A 22,681-nucleotide genomic window follows, 5' to 3' on the forward strand; every position below is an offset into this window, starting at 1 on the left:
TTTTTCATTGTTATAACAATTATTGCATAATTATATGTTATTTCCCTTTGTTACATCTAGTTTTGCACACATATTTTAGTTTAATTTCCTTTACAGAACTCTTGATACTTGGCAGGGAAAAGAGGATAAGAGTTCCACAGCTGTTAACTAGCTGACTGACCTGACAAGAGAAATGTCTAACATAGGGATGTATAAGGCACTCCCATTTCCACCAGAGATTAATCTTTTGTAAGTTTTGAGATTTTCTATATGTGTCAGATTTTTAATTCATAATATATTTATTCTTAACAATAATAATGAGAGAAAAAATATTATATTTTAAAGGTCTCAAGTGGTTTGCTGTACAATCTTGAATAAAATGGTAAGTAATATGTTTGGAAAAAGAAAGAAAAAATGACAAAGTTTAGGATGTAAAATTTGATCTTAGCCCCCCCCCCATGTGTTTTTTGTTGCTGACCCTAGCACTTTTTCCCCCTCAGGGCAAAAAGTAAAAAACTATTTTGTTAAACTTCAAAATAAAAAGATCTCCAAAATTTATTTGTGCATCAAATTGATCTGGTTTAGCCCATTATTTGAAAACCTTAGTACATTATATTCACTTGTCATTATAATCTTTAAATATAATGTTTAAAAATAAAAAACCTACCCACCTACCTACCCTAATTTTAAAAACTGTACAGTAGGAAATGCACCTTTTTTTGCCTTAAAACAATAGACTTCTTTGAATATATCTACTCTTTAAGTTTGGAAAACAGTTAGCATAATAAGGCATTAGAACTTAACAAATCCATTTGTATTTGCTGAATGGTAGTCTGCCAGATCAAGGCTGGTAAATTTCTGGTTGATCTAGTTTCATAATTTCAGTAGTCCGGTTGCAGTACAGTTTCAGCTGTTGCCAGTGAGCTAGCAAAAGTTCAGCAGGACTAGTACATTTCTTAATCTACTAATCCTTCTGGCTACAAAGAAATGTATGCTGAATTCTAGGCCTGTAATTGTACATAGATCTAAAACATACCAGCCACAAACTGTGTGATGTAACTTAGTTGTTACAGTTGAAAAAGTATGCACAGTCTTAAATAAGACATTTGTACAGTGTCTCAATTTGCACACTCAAGGTAGAATGTTTTGTGAACTTAATTAAGTTTAAGATAATGCATCACTAGAGAAAGACTTTTTAAAAAGAGGATTGATTCTGTATTTAAGGATTTTATATTTCAGATAATATTATTATATTTTTATCTTTATCTCTTTTATTTCATATACTATATATACTTGCTTATAAGTCAAGTCAAACTGCAAACAGAAAAGATCCAGATCTGCCACAGCATCAAGCACCTTCAGATTGGGGTCTATGCTGTTTGTCTTTTTGATTACTTCTAACGAATGCACAGACCCAGATCTGCCAATGCATTATGCTTTGACAGATCTGGATCTGTGCAGTTTGCAGTCGGACTGATCTTCTAAACGAGTATATATGGCACCATTTGTAGAATTTTATCGTCTTTACCTTTTACTGTAAAGGACTACATTTTTATGTTTATAGAGTTTATGTTATGAAAGATTTTGCAGTTTTTATCTTAACATTTATAGAACTTAACCTTTAAGTTGTGCTATATAGCCAGTATTGTGCTTACGTGTCATTAAATATCATACAAAGAAACATACATATATTTGTCTTCCTCGAAGGCTGTTGGAAAACACTCTGTAACCCTGAGAGACACATGTTGAAAACATCTGCCCTTTGATAGATAATAACATAAGCAAGTGTCATAAAAGTGTTATGGGTAAAAGTCACACTAAATATGTCTGGTATATATCCCAGTTTGCCTTAATTTTGTTTAATAGTCTTTCCATCAAGAGCAGTATCATAAATACTGACTTGTCAGTCACAAATAAGTCTCAGTCCCACTTGTCATTATAAAGAAATTGGTCACAATCCTACATAATATATGGGACACCAGGCAGCCAGGCCAAGTAAGAAAAATCTCAATGACTGATTATAGTATCAACAAACAAGTGAAGTGTATTGATATTTTAAAAAAAAATAGTCATTGTCTTAAGGATTTATCTGTTTACTTTATTATCCAATACCAATTTCTAATAACTTTTCTTTCATTATTTAGTGAATGTTATGTGTATTGAGCTTTTTGGGTTAAATATTGATAACCACAATATAGTATGATAAGAACCTAAGAAGAATAAGCACACAGACACACATAATCACACACACACACATGCAAACACACACACGATCACACAGAGTGGAAAATAAACATATAAGTTAAATAAGTAAAGTTTATTATCCGTCTGTAACATGTATGATGTTATAGTAGCTTTATTGTTCATATGTTGTACTTTAGTTTTCACATCAAAAGCAGGCATCCACAGCATGCAAAAGGTTATATTTTGAGAAGATTTTCTTTGAAATTGAATGACTCAGTGCTTGATATTGCAAGAAGAATAATCATACATTTGCTGTAACATTTATAAATAATCATATGCAGCTGTATGTTCAAAATCTGTGTGCATATGCTGTGATATGTCTCATCTGTCTATGCATGTGTTGTGATATGTCTCATCTGTCTATGCATGTGCTGTGATATGTCTCTTCTGTCTGTGTGCATATGCTGTGAAATGTCTCATCTGTATGTGTGCATGTGCTGTGATATGTCTCATCTTTCTGTATGCATGTGCTGTGATGTTTCATCTGTCTGTATGCATGTGCTGTGATATGTCTCATCTGTCTCTATGCATATGCTGTGATATGTGTCATCTGTCTGTGCATGTGTTGTGATATGTCTCTCCTGTCTGTGTGCATATGCTGTGAAATGTCTTATCTGTTTGTGTGCATGTGCTGTGATATGTCTCTGTCTGTATGCATATGCTGTGATATGTCTCATATGTCTGTGTTCATGTGGTGCAATGTCTCATCTGTCTGTCTGCATGTGTTGTGATGTCTCATCTGTCTGTTTGCGTGTGCTATGATATATCTCATCTGTCTGTGTGCATATGCTGTGATATGTCTCTGTGTGCATATGCTGCAATATGTCTCATCTGTCTGTGTGCATGTACTGTAGTATGTCTCATCTGTCTGTATGCATATGATGTGATATGTCTCATCTGTCTGTGCATGCATTGTGTTGTGATATGTCTCATCTGTTTGTGTGCATGTGCTGTGATATGTCACAGCTGTCTGTGTGTATGTGTTGTGATATGTCTCATCAGTCTGTATGCATATGCTGTGATATGTCTCATCTGTCTGTGCATGTGCTGTGATTTCTCATCTGTCTGAATGCATGTGCTATGATATGTCTAATCTGGCTGTATGCATGTGCTGTGATATGTCTCATCTATCTGTATGCATGTGCTGTGATATGTCTCATCTGTCAGTATGCATGTGCTGTGATATGTCTCATTTGTCTGTATGCATGTGCTGTGATATGTCTCATCTGTCTGTGCATGTGCTGTGATACATCTCATCTGTCTACGCATGTGCTGTGATATGTCTCATCTGTCTGTTCATGTGTTGTGATATGTCTCATCTGTCTGTGTGCATGTGCTGTGGTATGTCTCATCTGTCTGTGTGCATATGCTGTGATATGTTTCATCTGTCTGTATGCATATGCTGTAATATGTCTCATCTGCCTGTGCATGTGCTGTGATTTCTCATCTGTCTGAATGCATGTGCTATGATATGTCTAATCTGGCTGTATGCATGTGCTGTGATATGTCTCATCTATCTGTATGCATGTGCTGTGATATGTCTCATCTGTCAGTATGCATGTGCTGTGATGTCTCATCTGTCTGTATGCATGTGCTGTGATATGTCTCATCTGTCTCTGCATGTGCTGTGATACGTCTCATCTGTCTATGCATGCATATGAAGTGGAATGTCTCATCTGTCTATAGGCAGGTACTGTGAAATGTCTGATCTGTCTGTATGCATGTGCTGTGAAATGTCACATGTGTGCATATAAAGTGGAATGTCTTATCTCTCTGTATGCATATAAAGTGGAATGTCTCATCTGTCAGTATGCATGTGCTGTGAAGTATCACATCTGTCTGTGCATATGCTGTGAAATCTATCATCTGTCTTTATGCATATGATGTGGAATGTCTCATCTATCTGTAGGCAACTGCTGTGAAATGTCACATCTGTCTGTGCATATGCTGTGAAATGTCTCATCTGTCTGTGCATGTGCTCTGAAATGCCTCATCTGTCTGTATGCATATGCTGTGAAATGTCTCATCTGTGCATATGCTGTGAAATGTCTCATCTGTCTGTGCATGTGCTCTGAAATGCCTCATCTGTCTGTATGCATATGCAGTGAAATGTCTCATCAGTCTATATGCACATGCTGTGAAATGTCTCATCTGTCTGTGCATGTGCTCTGAAATGCCTCATCTGTCTGTATGCGTATGCTGTGAAATGTCTCATCTGTCTATATGCATATGCTGTGAAATGTCTCATCTGTCTGTGCATGTGCTGTGAAATGCCCCATCTGTGCCAGATGACTGTCGTTCAGGTTCAACTCCAGACAAGGTAGACCTGGATTTCCATCACATGATGTACATGCATATCTGTATCTATTCAGTTTGCTTAGATTGAATAAACAACATCAATCATTATCTGCTGGTGCATTATCAAGGGCTTTTCATTTTGCTGTTGGACTTGTATATGAGTGTACACATTTTGATTCTTATACCTGTAGTACTCTATTGATGTTTTGCAGCAAGCTTTTCTGAAGTGCCACCCTTTTCATACCTTTTTCAGTCCTTTGATATATTCATTTTGTATCATTTGAAGTCTGTTATTTCTTCTTTTTTCAGTCCCTTGAAAGGTCGAGACAACAAAGTTATAATTGTGTCAATCATTGGTAAAAGCAGTTACAACCAATACACATCGAAAGCTTCTCCCTTTAACATCATTTTGGATGCTGATGTATTCAAGGTAATCTTGTCTGGATAGAAAATATAGTAAAACCTACTTATCTTTAGCTTAGTTATCTCAAGAATCTGTGTATATTTAGCATTTTGGTCCTGTCTCAAAAAAATCCTTTGTTATGCTAACTTTTCCCCGCTTATCTTGGCTCATATTAAGTCAGTAACCTCGTTATGTCAGACATAAGTTTTATTCCGAAGTAACATGGGGACTTTTAATGTCCATCTCATAGAAATTTTACAAGAAATGATAGGCATTTCAGCTACTACTGGTATCTTGTGCCGCAAGGATGGAAAAAGTCCGTGTTGGACCAAATTTGTACTGGTACAAATGGTAACCAACCAATCTCATCAATGCATGGTTTATCGCTTGCATTGAGTGGAGAAAATTATATTGTAAACAATACATTCGAGTAAGGAAATTGAATGAGTGTGTTTCTAACCTTCATGGGAGTTACATTTATAATGGTCAGCATCACATGTCAACAACACGACAATATAGTTTATTCCCCACAGCATCACAAATTTTATCTGTAACTAAGTAAATTATCAGGTCAGCATGATTATATGTAGCAAAAATACCAAATTCATTTTACACTCTATACTTTAAGCTACATTTAATTATTCTAACCTGAAAATTGACAGAATTACAGATAGGATAAAGTTCATGTAGAATAAACTAAATTGTAATCCCATATTAGTACTATAACAGTCAGTCAATAACTTAATCCATACACATTTACACAACTTTGGTTCAAAGTTCACTTATAAAGTACATAGCTAAAATAGTTCCAAGCTTGGTGTGAGTGTAAGTCTTCAACTTCAGCGTTTCTTTTTCATGTGACTTACAATCATCAGTAAATAGAAACCGGCAAAATTCCAAACCAGCCTGGTAAGCCTGCCCCCACACAAGACATGGTTATAAATTTGTCTTGAACAGGAGTAAATAAAAGCACAAATGGTATTTTAAAATATTCATAACGTCCAGTATTTTTTTTTAAAAATGAAGTTGTCCATCACTGTGCCATGATCACAGATTCTTTAATGCAAATGGAATGAAGCAGAAAGTGACTGTTAAGAGTAACATCTGAGAAACCAAGAGGAGTGGTTTCATTTGTATTTAAAAAAAATTGAATATCAAAGCCTTGCAATCCGTCATAGTAATACTCTGTTTCTGGCGCTGTGTTGTTGCTGATGGTCACTGATCAAAGTCAGGACATTTAACTTTCAACATATTTTGCAGTTTGTTGGTACATGAATACTGACAGGCTCATCTTTTTTCTGGTACTGAGGCAAATGTTATCGGTACAAACCAGCACACCGGTGTAAAGGAACCTCTGATGATCAACACAAGTGATTGATTTTCATGCAAAATTTTGGCCAGTTACATTTTGCTACTAAAGTCAACACTAACAAAAGATAATGCTTTAAAAAAACATTACAGTCGTACATGTACTTAAATTGGTCTAGATTTTGACCAGCATAAGAAAATGATTGCTTTGCTGAGGCTACCAAAGGGATGAGGCTATCAACAGAGAAATCAAAACAACTTAAAAACCACTGACATTGTTACAGTAACTTAAGTTTTGTAAAAATGTGTGACTTGTTACTTAATCTAATTTAAAAGACCTCCAATCTTGATTTCTGCAATCTGGTTGGATTATTATTTTTTATTGTGCATTAGAAATGCCATTTCTTTTTAGAAGCAAAACTCTTCAGTTTTGGTGCTTCAGATGCATTTGTCAGCTAAACTCAGATATCTTGGGACATGGTTATGTTGACAATTTTTTGACACCCCTAACGTAATCCAGATAACCATGACTGTATTGTCAAGATTGCACCTACTGTAATGACTTTAAGTCTCAGGACATGAAAAAGTATAATTTTGTTTTCATGCCTTAAGATTTATGTGCATTTAAAAAAATCATAGCATTTTCAGTGTCCCAACACTTATAGACATAAAATAAAACAGTCTAGACAAAATTGGCAAGATCACCATACAGCACATTGCAGGGATCACCAATAAACTTCAATAATTCACGGGGCACTTTGAGTTTATAGTGTACAGACCAGTACTAATTCATTATGTCTTTGTTTATTCTTCAAAATACTAAGATAAAGATTTTTACTTTCTTCATTGTTTTTGTCAAATCTCATTCTTCCGCATCACATTTCAAAAAGACATTAATTGGTATTTTATTTTTTCTGATCCATATTCTCGTGTTTTTCAGAGATATAAGAAATAAGAAATCCAACAACGTGATGTAAATGACACACATCTTTAATTATACAAGTCACACAACCAGCATACAGTATATCCACATAACTGATCCTCATTTATACATTTTAGTTTTGTATTTCGGTTTATTATTGACAGCTGGTAGTCTCAGCATTTCCTTTTGTTTATAATTGGCGGATTTGTCTTTTGTTTTCTGGCAGGGGACCAGGTAATTGTTTGATTCATGAAACTGGCTTGGTAAGAGGGATTTTTGACTGGCAGTAATTTTGGTAATTGTTTGTTCTACAGCATTGCTCCACATGAATTAACTGTTGTATAATCATAAGTGGGTTGAGATGCCGTGCATAATAGCAGTACTAAATTATTTGGCCCCTCAGAATTATATTGGATTGACTAACCATTGACATCAATATCATTGTCAATTAGGGTATGAACACTTGCTTGATTGAGTATCATGACTACCATAGCTGATTAAATGGGTACTTATTTATGGTTGCTTGCATCAAAGCAAACTACATCTTTGTGTCTAAGATATTTCAATTATTCCTGAAACTTCTTTATTGTATTTTGGAGATATTATTTAAGTTCAGTGCAATTGTGCCTAAAAATTTTATAATTCAGATCCAAGGGATGTACTTCATTTAATGCAAGTCAAACCCTTCAGTGTATGTACTGTTATGCTGTAATGTAAACATGCTAAGTAAATGCGAGCATTCATCCAAATGCTATTGTTGTTCATTCTTGTCATACTGGGAGCACAGTTTTAATGAGTTAGGTATTTACATTTTCAAGGCAAAATAAAAATATAAATACTGGTGCACTGATACATTATTCTAATGCAATGATGCTTAAACAAAGAATAATAAACTGAAGACAAAAGGGATAGGTTACTGTTGTAAATGCTCACAGCAACCCGCTAATGCTCATCTCTTGTCATCGATCAAATTATACAAATTTTACCTGGGTAGAAATAACAAGGAAACAGAGGAAAATTAAATATATGTATTGACTTTTAAATTTCCCATGTAATAATTCATGATCATGATAGTCATTTAACAAGGATGGTCACTTTTTGAAAACGGTCATTACGAGCAAGAAAATACATTGATCAGTTCATAGAAAAATTGTTGAAGGAGACCACAACTTACAGTACATTAAAAAATTGCTTTAATTTTGTGTCCGAACATTTATAAGATATAAAAAAATTACTTTTGAAAATAATTTAGAGTGTCCCAAGACTTACAGTCATTATGGTAGATTAGGGTTCAAATTGAGACCAGCAGGGGAAAAACATCCATTTATGTGGAATTTTGACAGGATCCCAGAGTCTCACTGTATTTGAACTGTAATACAATTTTGATTTATTATAGCGCCTTTCATTATAACACGATTTTGGATATATTTGGTTACATCGTGGACCCTGTAAAAAAAAGTTTCTGAAAAGAAATGTCTGTTTTCCAATGTTTATTACCATGACAATGTATGAAACCATTTAATTCAAGTTGGAACTTGATGCTACAATTTTTATTTGTTTTGAAGTTACCAGCCCATGAAGTGTCTGACTAAAAGACTAAGGTAGAACATGTCTTGAAAGATAACCCCTTATGCCAAAATATATTGGTCTCTCAAGACAGGTGGTCACTCATAACAGATCATAACTATATAATCAATAGAATTGTGCACGGAGATCCTGGTCTCTCAAAATAGGTTGTCTCTCAGTAGTGGTCTCTCACAACAGGTATATTGTATGGGTATACAAATTCACACCTTGAAACTGCTTTGATTTTGAAAAGGTGACCATCACACCTTGAAACTGCTTTAATTTTGAATAGGTGACATCACACCTTCAAACTGCATTGATTTTGAATAGGTGACCATTACACCTTGAAACTACCATGATTATCCTAGATATAGCTTGAGTTCCTATTAGCAGGTAACCAGATCTGAAGATTATGTCTGTGCAAGAGATCACAATATCACCTGTCTGTCACCTTACATTTAACAATTTTTAGGCATGAGCTAGTATGTTGATGTGAACAAAATAATTTTATTTTGAGTACATACTAAATTAACTATACTTTCATTCCTGTATAGAGGTTGTCAAATTTTCAGGACTGATATCCATAGGTTCCATTGACTTTAATCATTGTTTTCTTCTTCAAATATGTTACCCCTCATAATTACTTAGGATAAGTATGTCTGCCCCACAAATCCAGCCCTCCCAGGTTTAAAAAATTTCCATGAAATCATCAGTTACTACTTCCGCTTGTGCCAAGTAGCATTCTCTCTACAGTCAGTGAGGCCTCTACATAGGTTCCGTTGACCATTACCTTTGTTTTCTTCTTCAAATATGTTACCTAATCATAATACCTTGAGAAAACTGCTACAGTGTACTACATCACATATCCGGTCCTTCCAAGTTAAAACATTTTAGCTGAAAAGCGAAAAGTTATATGCCCACCTAGGTGGCAGTTAGGCTTATCTCTCCTTGATATCGGGATTGGTGCCAAATTCCATGAAATTGTCAGTTACTACCATTCGTGATGAGTAGCATTCTCTCTACAGACAGAGACCTCACAAACAGTTGGGAAGTTCTCTATCTCAAAACAGGTTGCAGTGTCCTCTTCGATGCAATGTATACTCCTATCAGTTTCTAATTTTGCTGTTGTTCCTTTCACCTAGGATAAAGTTTCCTAACTTTCTATGTTATGTTACCACTTTGCTGTATTCACACACTTAGGTGTCCATGGTATATACCTGACTGGTTGTGATGGTGTCCCCTTACATTTTTATAGCCATATTAATAAGTGCAGTGCTGGGGTGTGATATAGAAAACTCATTTAGTATAAAGCTGTATAATTTCTACAGTCATGATAAATACAGTTAAGTTTCTGTATCAGCTTGTCTTAGTGTTTAATTATTAGTCATATATGGCTCCGTTAGGATTTTCTATTGCATACCAATATCTTAGAGATAAAATCCATACAGGAAGAATTCCATTGGTTTCAGGAGAATCTACATGGAATAAGATTCACTTTCTGTGTAACGTCTACACTGTAGTCAAATATTCCAGAAGGCATGTGGGAACAGAGTCCTCTGACCTTTGCATTCTTCTTTAGGAATTTCTAAGCTGGTGTCTTCAATGACAGTTCCATGGACAAGTTCATATTAAAGGCCAGCTACATTTATTAGCAGACTCTTTCCCAGAAGAGAGGGCCAATACAGGAAGAATTGTCACTTCATCCCTTGGTGTTCACTTGCATATGTGGCTGCTGGGAGTGATTGGTGGATCTACTGGTGACAAGGGGATCTCAAAACTGCCAGCCTTTGGCTCACCAAGGCCTGGGCTGTTGACACTCTTTCCATAGATTGGAACAGTTTGGACACAGATGCTTATCCATCAACATAAATGTTTTTCAGATGGGAAAAATCGTGTATCAACAACTTTATTAATATAGTTACCAAAATTCCTAGGAAAAAGAGATATTTCTTAATCTGCTCAAGCAGCCATGTCTGGAGTCATTCCATCACAATCCAGAGTTGTTCAGTCTGCATGTCCGGATCATATTAAACAAGCCATCATGCACTAACACTTCTTTAAACAAAGTGAAAATTGCTAGAGTGAGACAGCCTTCCACCTGAAGTGTGTGAGGGAAAATGAGATTTTTTCACAGTGGTGTGAGCTTGAATACATCGGTCCATCAGTACATGGACCTCAATAACTAATTTCATTTGTTGGCTCTTTGATGAGGAACATTTTGCACCAATCACAGTAAAAGGTTATTGTTACACAATATAATACAACTCATTCTGTGATATGAACACTTGCCTCTTTTATTTTTCGGTCATGGTCACTCTGATACAAAATTTGTATTAGGTTTTAATTGAAGTTATTCTTATTTGCTTATATTTCATAAACACTGATGAATTTTGACTTTAAATTGGGTGAATAATTATGAAGCTATGTTCATTGGTGACATGCTTTCTCAGTTGGCCTTTCAATCTTAGAGTTAATGTCATGTGGTTCAGAGCAATGTTTTGGTTCTCAACGCTATGTGCAGGTCCTGGCCTTCTTGTTATGAAGGTTTGGCATTTTCTATATTCATGCAGACCCCACCCTTCCCTGACCTCGTTCCACAAAAGCCTGTTTACATACATCATTTATTATATATTTTTCATTATTTGACAGTTTGGTAGATAAATCAGTTGGCAGTTATGCACCTCCATTAATTATGTTAAAGCATGAGAGAGTTGTATAACATGAACACCAGGTTGATCCTTTTGGAATAATCCATGGATCCTAGAAAGATTCCGATAAATAGAATGAGGATCTCCATATATTGGAATGAGATCTTACAATTTTAGATGAAATTAATTTCATCCATATCTGCAAAGAAGTATATTGCATTATTCTTTAAAATATATTTCTTCTTGAAACAAATTTAACTTCATGAAAGTGAGATACATAAGGAATCTTGCCAAAAAAATGGCAGCTAACCAGGCTGGTTACAAACCAAGACCAACAACAGCTTCTTGATACTAGTGTAGGTATTAATACTGGCAGCTAACCAGACTGGGTACAAACCAAGACCATCAATAGCTTCCTGATGATACTAGTGTGTAATAATACTGGCAGCTAACCAGACTGGGTACAAACCAAGACCATCAATAGTTTCCTGATGATACTAGTGTGTGTAATAATACTGGCAGCTAACCAGACTGGTTACAAACCAAGACCATCAATAGCTTCCTGATGATACTAGTGTGAGTATTAATACTGGCAGCTAACCAGACTGGGTACAACCTAAGACCATCAATAGCTTCCTGATGATACTAGTGTGTAATAATACTGGCAGCTAACCAGACTGGGTACAAACCAAGATCATCAATAGCTTCCTGATGATACTACACTGGTGGAAAAGAGAAGTAAAATAAACCACAACTTCTCAAATGGCTCCCCTTCCCCAAAATATTGTTGATCCACCTATTTCTCTCTCTTTGTGTCTTTATCTCTGTCTGTCTGTAATCATGCACACACAGAGAATAATTTGTTCCTGATGCATGAGTGCATGCATTTCTTACAAATAATGTCAAGATAAATATTTCAGACCTTGGAACATGATATTGAATGCTTAGATTTTGACAAAACAAAGTATATTACCTGCTAGATATATGATTAGATACTAATGTATCATTTGATACTAGATATGTCATGAACTACTAGATATATCATTAGCTACTAGATATGTTGTTATATATAAGCTACTAGATATAAGCTACTAGATATGTTATTAACTAGTAGATACTAGACATGTTATTAGGTACTAGATATAGAATAAGATATGTCGTTAAGTACTAGATATATCATTAGATTCCATATACTAGATATGTCAGTACATACTAGATAATATCATTAACTACTAGATATTAGATATATCATTAGATGCTACATACAATCATTAGATTCCAGATATTAATTATATCATTAGATACAAGATATGTGATTAGGTACTAGATACAAGATATATCATTAGATACCAGATACTAGCTATATCATTAGATACTAGATATTAGGTATATCATTAGATACTAGATATTAAATACATCATTAAATACTAGATATTGGGGGCCCCGAGTGGCTGAGTTGTCTAAAGCACTCTCCGTTACGGATCACTGCCATCTCACCTGTCTGCGTGGGTTCGAGTCTAGGATTCGGCCAATGTGGGTATGTGAGAAAGCTTGCCAGTAGCTTCTCGTGGGTTGGTAGTGTTTCCCAGGTTTTTTCCGGGTTCTTCCTCCACCATTAATACTGGCCGCCATGCATAGCCTATAATGTGCTAAAAAATGGCGTTAAACCCCACAACAACAAAAAAAGAACATACTAGATATTAGATATATCATTAGATACTAGATATTAGATATATCATTAGATACTAGATATTAGATATATCATTAAATACTAGATACTAGCTATATCATTAGATATTATATACTAGATATATCATTAGATACTAGACAATATAATTGTTATATATTAGATATATCATTAGATGCTACATACAATATGTCATTTAGATTCAAGATATTAGCTAATATCATTAGTTACTTGATATTTCATCAGCTGCAAGATATTAGATACATCATTAGAAACTAGATATGGCATTAGCTACTAGATATTAGATATATCATTAGATGCTACATACAATATGTTATTTAGATTCAAGATATTAGTTATATCATTAGATACTAGATATGATATTAGCTACTAGATATTAGATATATCATTAGATACTAGCTATGGCATTAGCTACTAGATGTTAGATATATCATTAGATACTAGGTATGACATTAGCCACTAGATATTAGATATATCATTAGATACTAGCTATGGCATTAGCTACTTGATATTAGATATATCATTAGCTACTAGGTATGACATTAGCTACTAGATATTAGATATATCATTAGATACTAGGTATGACATTATCTACTAGATACAAGAAATATCATTAGATACTGGATACTAGATATATCATTGTTTTGTTTAGCTGCTATGTATCTAACGTTTTTGCTCCAATAAGATTTTAGACAAGATTTTTGCCTACACTGCCAACCTCCCTATATCCCAATCTGTGTAGCTTTTAATTCTAAAGACAGAGGAATTAGCAGAAATTTGAAATTTTTACAAATTAAAATCATGCAATAATATTTCATGCATTTGTAAAAAGTGTAACATATTGAGATTTTGAGCACTTTAATTAAGGCATATAAATTTTTTCTTCAGAGACAAAAATATTGATTTTGTCTGTAAGATTCCTAGGTGCCTAAGATAGTATCATAAGTTAAATGATTTCTTGACCCTTGTTTAACCTTTTACATGGTATGATTTTTTTAATATAAATTATTAATTAAAAGATGATAACTTACAGGATATTTTATAAATGGGGAAGGGTAAAATCTGTCTTGAGAGACCACTGCTATGAGAGACCTCCTGTTTTGAGAGACCAGAATCTCCATGCACAGATTTATTGATTATGTAGTGTTAACAACCAGTTATGAGAGACCATCTGTCTTGAGAGACCATTATTTTTTGGTCAGAAGGGGTGGTCTTTCAAGATTGGTTCTACTGTATTTGGTTTTAACTTAAATTATTTCTTTCTTTTTCTAGGGTGTGCAGGAAGCAGATGAAAATGAAACAAAGGTAAATCATGGAAATCAGCAACTCAGTATATTTTAATTTTTTGCCTACACTGCCAACCTCCCTATATCCCTTCAGTGCATTAACTTTATCATCTTGAATTTTACATTAATTTATAGCTATCTGAGCAAATATTGTAGTGCCTGGAATATCCCCAGATTTGTTACTCTAACTACCTTATTTACCATATATATTGAGACATGATAAAATATTTTTTTTCCTGTCTCAGAACTTATGGTGAAACTTTTCTCACCTAGGGCATATGTTGTTGTTGTTGTAGGGTTTAACGCCATTTTTCAGCACACGATAGGCTATACATGGTGGCCAGTATTACTGGTGGAGGAAGAACCTGGAAAGAACCACCGACTCACGAGAAGCTACTGGCAAGCTTTCTCACATACCCACATTAGCCGAATCCGAGACTCAAACCCATGCAGACAGAGGTGAGATGGCAGTGATCCATAATGGAGAGCACTTTAGACCACACGGCCACTAGGGGCCCCCCTAGGGCATATGTCCCAAGAGTTAAAAAATGAAATTAATTTGTATTGTATTTGTGCCTATCCCCCACTACATGTTCTGTTCCAGTAATTAAAAATAGATAAACAAAAGGCTTTTCTGATAATAAAAAGAAAGAATCTAGCCTTGTATTTTTATCATCTATTCCTTTTTAGTCATCATGAGCATTAATGAATTTGTATACCGGTATGTAGCATTGGCTTCCAGACTGTGGTGTATATTGCTTATGTTTGATAATACACCATACATTGTTCCTTGACATGACCATTGAGAAACAAATTGTGTTTGTTTATACTCAAAGGTTTGAATATGTTATCAAAACTGAAAACTGGAGCCGAAATCTTGAAGACAACTGTCATTCACGCATGACATGGTGTTAGGTACAAAATAACCAAAATTGAATTATTACCATGTTAACTATAGGATAGTATCTTGTAAATAAAAATTATTTGAAAACACATTCACTTGAGTGCAAGTGACATTCTTTTCACTAGCATGGGGTTACCAAAGTATCATTAAAACAAGTTATTATTATGTATATTATTTACCAGCAAACATCATTCCAGTTTGTCTTAATGGAGACTCCCGATGCCAAGTACATAGAAACCCAGATGGAGAATAAACACAACTGGCAGTGAGCAGTAAACTCATTATTTGAACTTACTGACTAGACATCAGAGAAAAAGGTTATTTTTATTACAAAGCAAGCTGACATTGGAGGCTGACTTTGGATGCTTTGAAACCGTTTTTGTTTTAAAAGGATATCAATACAAAGGTTATTTTATTGCCAGGCAAGCCAACCTCGGAAGCCAACTTTCGAATCTTTTAAGTGTGCCTTTTTTATAGTATACAAAGACAGCAGAGATATGGAATAACGTTGGTTCCTTTTCACCAGTATTCATGAGAATTTTGAAAGTAAATTGAAACAATGGAACATAAGTGAAACAATATAGTACTTTGTACATGGACATCGATGACCCTGTATTGCCCAGAAGATTTGGAGAAAATTAAATCATTTGATGAATTTGTGAAGGCCAGAAGAGAAGCATATGATTTCAAAAATGAGAGGGGAATAATCAACTGATATCTTGAAGACAATTATCATTCATGCATGGCATGAAATTAGGTGCAAAATAACCAATATTGAATTATATCTAGGTCAACAATAGACAGTATCTCACAAATAAACATCATTATTTTGAAAATACATTCACATGAGAGCAAGTGACAATCTTTTCGCTAGCATGGGTCACAAAAGTATTATTAAAGCAAGGTATTGCTATGTATGTTATTTATCCGCAGATATCATTGCCCGTTTGTATTAATTATAACTAGAGATGCCAAGCACATAGAAGCCTGGGTAGTGAATAAGCACAACTGGCAGCGAGCAGTACGCTCATTATTTGAACTTACTGACAGAACATCAAAGATGAAGGTTATTTTTATTACAAAGCAAGCTGACTTAATAAAGATTCCAGATGCCAAGCACATAGAAACCCAGATGGAGAAGCCGGTTGTTCTTTTTTTTAAAGCATATCAATACAAAGTTTATTTTATTGCAAAGGAAGCTGACCTTTGAAGCCAACTTTGGCATATTTTTAAGTGTGCTGATTTTTTAAATTAAAAAAAAATATGGAATATACAAAGATGGTTGAGATATGGAAGCTAACTTTGATTCCTTTTCACTGGTATTCATGGGAATTCCAAAAATAAATTGAACCACTGGAACAGTTCTTAAAGTGACACAATATAGTGCTTCATGCACAAACATTGATGACCGAGGGTTGCCCAGATTTAGAGAAAATAGCATCTTTCCAACATGTAATTCTCAATTGATTTAAAATGTGTCTCACAGCTTAATGACTCAAGAAAACTACGTGTCCTAGAATGTACAGTGCACAAAAAAATTACTTTTAAAATTAATTTATGGTGTCCCAACAAATATGGTGTCCCAAAAGATACAGTAAATGTGGTAGTCAGTGCAACAGCATAACAATTCTGAAGCCATTTTCTGTAAATTTTGGCAGAGTATTTTTTCTAAAGTAGTTATTCCTGAACAAGTATATAATGCATGGTTCATTTATTATTCCCCCTGTAGGTAATACATGCATATGCATACATCCTGAGGAATACTATCTTACCCTGGCAAATATAGGTCACTGTGATCAACTTTTTGTGTACCAGTAGTGACGTTAAGGTTTTGCTTTAGTTCAGTTTGTTGGACACTGTTCTATGTACATTCATGAAACCTTATGTATGCATCCCAAGAAAGTTTACCCTACCTAACAAAATGTTGTTCATTGTGATTTACTTTATACACTCCATTGGCAATGTTGAAGTTTTTTTTATATATACCTCAACTTCTCAAACTATTGATTTTCATTTGTGCATGCATCTTGAGGATTACTACCATACCTGGCCTAATGTAGGGTCAATGTGACTAATTTAGGTCATTGTGACTTTTAATTTGCAGTCCTGCGTCCAATTGACATTTTGGATTTTAGTTATATTTTGCTAGAACAGTCATGAAACTTGATGTGTTCCTGCATCCTAAGGAATCATGCCATACCAGACTTAATGTAAGTTCTTGCGATGGAATGTTTGCACTCCAGTAGTAATATTATGTTTTATCCCATTGCATTTCATTTCTGACAGTGAGACTTGATATCTTATATACTGTTGAATTTATAAGTATGTTTTCTAATACCTTAATAAATTATACATTTTATGTTTAACATTAATATGAAATGACTTGATATCTTGTATACTGTTGAATTTATAAGAATGTTTTCTAATACCTTAATAAATTAGACATTTTATGTTTAACATTAATATGAAATGACTTGATATCTGATATACTGTTGAATTTATAAGAATGTTTTCTAATACCTTAATAAATTAGACATTTTATGTTTAACATTAATATGAAATGAACAGCTGATAAAAATTAACCCTCATCTGTCCGAAGTATCATACATATCATTATGTAAGCAGAGCTCTAGAAAGGTGGGGTTGGGGTGGGGGGTAGTATTGAATATGTCTCTTGGGCATTCGTAAGAAAAATTAAATCCTTCTGGTGGCCTAAGTGGTTAGAGCATCTGCCTAGGATGCAGGAAGTCATGGGTTTGAACCCTGGCCAAGTGATACTGTAGATATAAAATTGGTACTATCTGATGTCTTGCTTTGTGTTTAGCATTAAGAAGTTAGTGTTAGGACTGGTCAGCCTTATATCAGCATGTGATTGGGTGGGACATGATGCCACATGTCTATGTCATGATGTCTAAGTGCTAGACTTCACTATAAGCTGCTACACTGCTGATATCGTAGCGATATTACTAAAATTGTTAAAGCTGCATTAAAAATCTAAATTACATTGAAAAAAATAAAGGGCTAAATATTTATTTCTTTAATTGCCATCTGCACTATAGTTTCTGCCTATAACACTTACATACATCCTGGGGCCCAGAGTTGCAGAGTTGTCTAAAGTGCTCACCATTCTGGATCACTGCCATCTCACCTCTGCCTGTGTGGGTTCGAGTCTCAGGCTTGGCTAACATGGGTATTTGAGAAAGCTTGCCTGTAGCTTCTCGTGGGTCGGTGGTTCTTCCTGGGGTTTTCCGGGGTTCTTCCTCCACCAATTATACTGGTCGTCTTGTATAGCCTATCCTGTGCTGAAAAACGTCAAAAACCTTGACAACGAACAACAACACACATCCCAAAAATGGCTTTGTATTTCCCATCTCTAATAGTCTCTCTATCTCTCTGTATGTATATAATTTCTTTTTTAGGGTAAACTTGAATACATCTATGATCCAGAGAGTCAAGTGGTTTACCTCCATTATCACTGTCTATATGATACAGAGAGACTGACAGTGGCTTGCCAAAGACTGGTGAAGGAGTCACAACATAAAGTAAGATTTATGTTATTTTATGATGAAAATCACAATTAACATTTAAACATGCTTGTAAGCCAAGTCCAACTTCAAACAGCATGCACCCTGATCTGCCATTGCAGATTTCTCCTTACAAACGACATTCACCCAGATTCTCAATTCCAGATTACTCCTTACAAACAACATACACCCAGATTTTCCATTCTAGATTGCTCCTTACAAACAACACCTAGATTTGGTCTTAACAAACTGCATAGAACCAGATCTGCAAGCACATTATGTTTATAAGCAGGAATATACAGTAAGTGAATAATGCAACTTTGGTCTACATATTCCAGCAGTAACATTTAATATGGTTACAGTTAGGGGTTAGAAGGTGCATTAAGTAATAAATTGGGTGTTCATTGGTTTAATTGCATTTTCTTATATAAGTATGTGGCATCATTAGCATCAACACTTCCAGTTTTTCATTTGCATCTATTTCCTAAACCCTTTGGTAGATTCTTGTCATATCTTGTCCCAGTATATGACAACTACTTGTCCCTTATATCTTTAGTTAAGGTCAAGGTCACAGTAACAGAAAATGTGTCCTACAGCTGTGGTTAAAGTTTTTTCATTTACTAATGTTTCCTAAGCCCCTTAATGGATTTTATTTATACATTAGACGAGTCATTATGAAACTAAGACAGTCTATTCTGTGATGTATTAACTAACTCCTTTTGACCTTGGGGTCAAGTTTACACATTTTACAGCAGATGCTTTGATCATTGGTTTGATATGTAGGCCCTTCATTTTACCACCAGATTTGGCAGTGGTATTGTCTAACAAAGGGAGGTAACCAATTGTGAAGAGCACGTATATAGTATCATATGTTTGTTATAAAAAAAAATTTGAACCATTGCATCATTATTGGTACTAATCAAAAACACCAGTAAGTGGAAATGTACTTTATAAAAAAAATAATCAGTACTGTTTAACTTGATGTGACATACTGGTACACTGTTTTATGACAACTCTAACATTGGACTTGCATGTGCTGCTTGAGTACATGTTTTATTATTCTAAAGGTATCAATTTTAGACATTTAGTATATAATTAGTTAATATGTTATTAGCAATTGAACTTTATAGAATAATGATTATAAATTGTTTTCAGGGTTAATATGTTTTCCAGTATACTTGGGATATACTTTGAAAGATGTATCTTTCTGATTCAGTTAGGTATATACCTTGAACCTACAAATCTATCTTTTGATTCATCCCATCCAATGTACTCTGATAGTAGTTGCATTTTACAGTGGGTGCTGTTGGCTTGCCTATTCCATATCTGTCCAAGTGTTATTACTCTTTGGCCATAAACTAAATAACAGCAAGAAGCAAAACCTTCAAGTTTTGTAAAACTTAATAAATAATTTAATTATCAAAGTTATAAATGAAAATGTGAGAGAAACTTTTAGTATTAGAAAGTGAATCCCAAATAATCCTGTTAAAATTCTTTGAAAGTTCAAAAGAATGAAATGTTCTGCATAAATTTCAAAACCAGAAATGTACTGGTTCACCAAGAATTGAGGGGCCCCGAGTGGCCGAGTGGTCTAAAGTGCTCACCATTCCGGATCACTGCCATCTCACCTCTGTCTGCGTGGGTTTGAGTCCAAAGCTCGGCTAGCATGGGTATGTGGGAAAGCCTGCCAGTAGCTTCTCATGGGTCGGTGGTTCTTACTTGGGTTTTCCAGGGTTCTTCCTCCACCATTAATACTGGCCGCCATGTATAGCCTATCTTGTGCTGAAAAATGGCATTAAACCCTAGAACAACAACAACAACCAAGAATTGTGACATTAAAATGGCATGGTCTAGAACTCCTTTCAATAATTCACAATAGTTTGAGAATAATATTATAGTCCAAGCAGTTAGCTCTTTCTGTTTTCACTGAACACTTCAAACAAATGTTTTTCCTCTCAAATAATGTCTGAGTACAACATAATATACAGCTGTAGGCATACAACAGGAACACAAGAAATAAGAATGACTCCAAAATAAGAATGAATCTAATTGCTCAGTTCTCTCCTTATATACACTTTCTATTATAACCCTATTTCACAACATACCCCCATTTGACAGATCTTACTACTCCATAGATATTTAAAAAATGCCTATTCATGTGACCTAGGCCATCCAGTGAGAATTAACTTATTTCTTTTAAGATACCGCCTGATCGATCTGTCCAGTGGGGAAAAGGCAGAATCTCATAAACATGTTAACTAATAATTCTGTTGTTAGTAACTGTCAAAATGTATGTAAGCATCTATTTGTGGATCTTTCACAATTTTGTGTTCCCTAGAACAGACCCTAGTCATGTAAACAAATTCTCACCAAAGATAATTATTACTATTTACAGCCAAGAATAAAAATTACAAAATCTAGATAAATCTTGTACCAGGAGTTTTAAAGAAATATAGATATGTAATATTAGCCAGTGCTTGTTGCCTCTAGTTTGTGCAAAAAGCTTGGCAAATATTTTACAAAGGATATCTTTTGTTTGATAATAAACCCACTTGCTGCAATTTGACAGATTTAGTAGGCTACCACCTGGTTTTGTCATATGATAAATGCTGTAACCAACGTTCACATCACAAATTTCCATTTGCTGTCCATCCAAAGCTTGAAATATAACATTTATGACTTTTTGCTTTCTATTTTTAGGATTTTCATTCGTATTTACAGCAAGAGGATTTTCAACAAGCGAAGATAATGCTCTTTTTATTCAGTGTCTCTCATATCATAGTGGTAAGTGAAACAGCATGGAATCAAGATGCCTGTTTTCTAGAGCTGATTGGGGGGAAAATGTAATAAGCATTGAAACCTGGTTTAGAGATAAAACTTGTTACTTAGTATTTAAATATCAGATGCTTTGTCCATTGTAGATTTTTTCTTCTAAGCATTAAAGCATATAGTAAGTGCAAATGTTACAATTGATAAACAAGATTTGAAAAGTTAATTGTACTCAAAATTATTTTAAAAGTAATTTAAATGGTATATAAATTAATTGTTTTTGTAATTAATTTTGGCATCAGGGTACAAAAGAAGTTTATTTGTGATAGGTAGGTTGATAGATTTATAAGAAGATAAGCAGCTTCTTCAGACAGACAGACGGACAAACTTAGACTTAAAGATTTCATATAGTCCAGTATTTAATATAGATTGATGGATAAAATCATTTTTGATAAAAAGCATAGATGATAACTGTTTTAAACAGTTTTTGAAAAGCACTGTTTAAATTTTTGAATGAAATAAATATTTTATTTCTTTCAGCTGAGTAGCCCAAGCTCTTCATTTGACATAAGTTATGTACGACTCTTTAGAAGCCTTGATACCATAAGGTATATATATAACTTAAAGCTGATAACTTTATAAAACCTTTTAGTTTGCCAGAATTTTTTCCAGATTATCGTACAGGTACTATTTTTCTTTTATGTATAGTTTGGTCTGATTCACTCAAATGCCATTTCTTTTTTGTATAGTACTGCTGCAGATAGTATCCTTTTTATTGCCGACATGTTGGTAAAGTCAGAGGTCCGAGATTCATAAAAAGTGTTGAGGAGAAAAAACAGTCAAAACATAAATAAGTCAGATAATTATCATTGTGCAAATATTTACTCTTCTTGATGTTAGTTTATTGAGAAAGTCATTTAGTATTTCTCAAACTCTTCTCTGAATTACCATCAACAACAAAAGTCACCCTGAAATGAGCATAGATAAGTTCAAGTGAGGAAACAAAAGTAAAGTTTCAAAACTGACTATTATTATTTTGCTGTAAAAAATTGTAAGGCCATTACAGAGTGGAAATAAAGTCAGAACTTAATATAAGTACCTTAGGTTTATTTCTTCTCAATC

General features: G+C 34.4%; 1 protein-coding gene across 2 annotated transcripts in view; it reads left to right on the top strand.

The window, feature by feature from the left end:
* Positions 1-22,681, top strand: part of LOC149781283 (nonsense-mediated mRNA decay factor SMG8-like) — a 161,143-nt gene that overhangs the window by 1,473 nt on the left and 136,989 nt on the right. For both annotated transcript variants that reach the window (XM_089935366.1, XM_089935367.1), the window contains exons 2-7: positions 97-228; positions 4,831-4,951; positions 14,349-14,381; positions 18,686-18,808; positions 21,491-21,574; positions 22,100-22,167. In XM_089935366.1, the coding sequence (XP_089791492.1) occupies positions 173-228; positions 4,831-4,951; positions 14,349-14,381; positions 18,686-18,808; positions 21,491-21,574; positions 22,100-22,167 (485 nt within the window). In that variant the 5' untranslated portion in view covers positions 97-172. The remainder of the gene's footprint in view (positions 1-96; positions 229-4,830; positions 4,952-14,348; positions 14,382-18,685; positions 18,809-21,490; positions 21,575-22,099; positions 22,168-22,681) is intronic.

This window comes from Sinohyriopsis cumingii, chromosome 15 (assembly GCF_028554795.1).
Source record: "Sinohyriopsis cumingii isolate HCF-2022 chromosome 15, ASM2855479v2, whole genome shotgun sequence".
Taxonomy (NCBI): Eukaryota; Metazoa; Mollusca; class Bivalvia; order Unionida; family Unionidae; genus Sinohyriopsis; species Sinohyriopsis cumingii.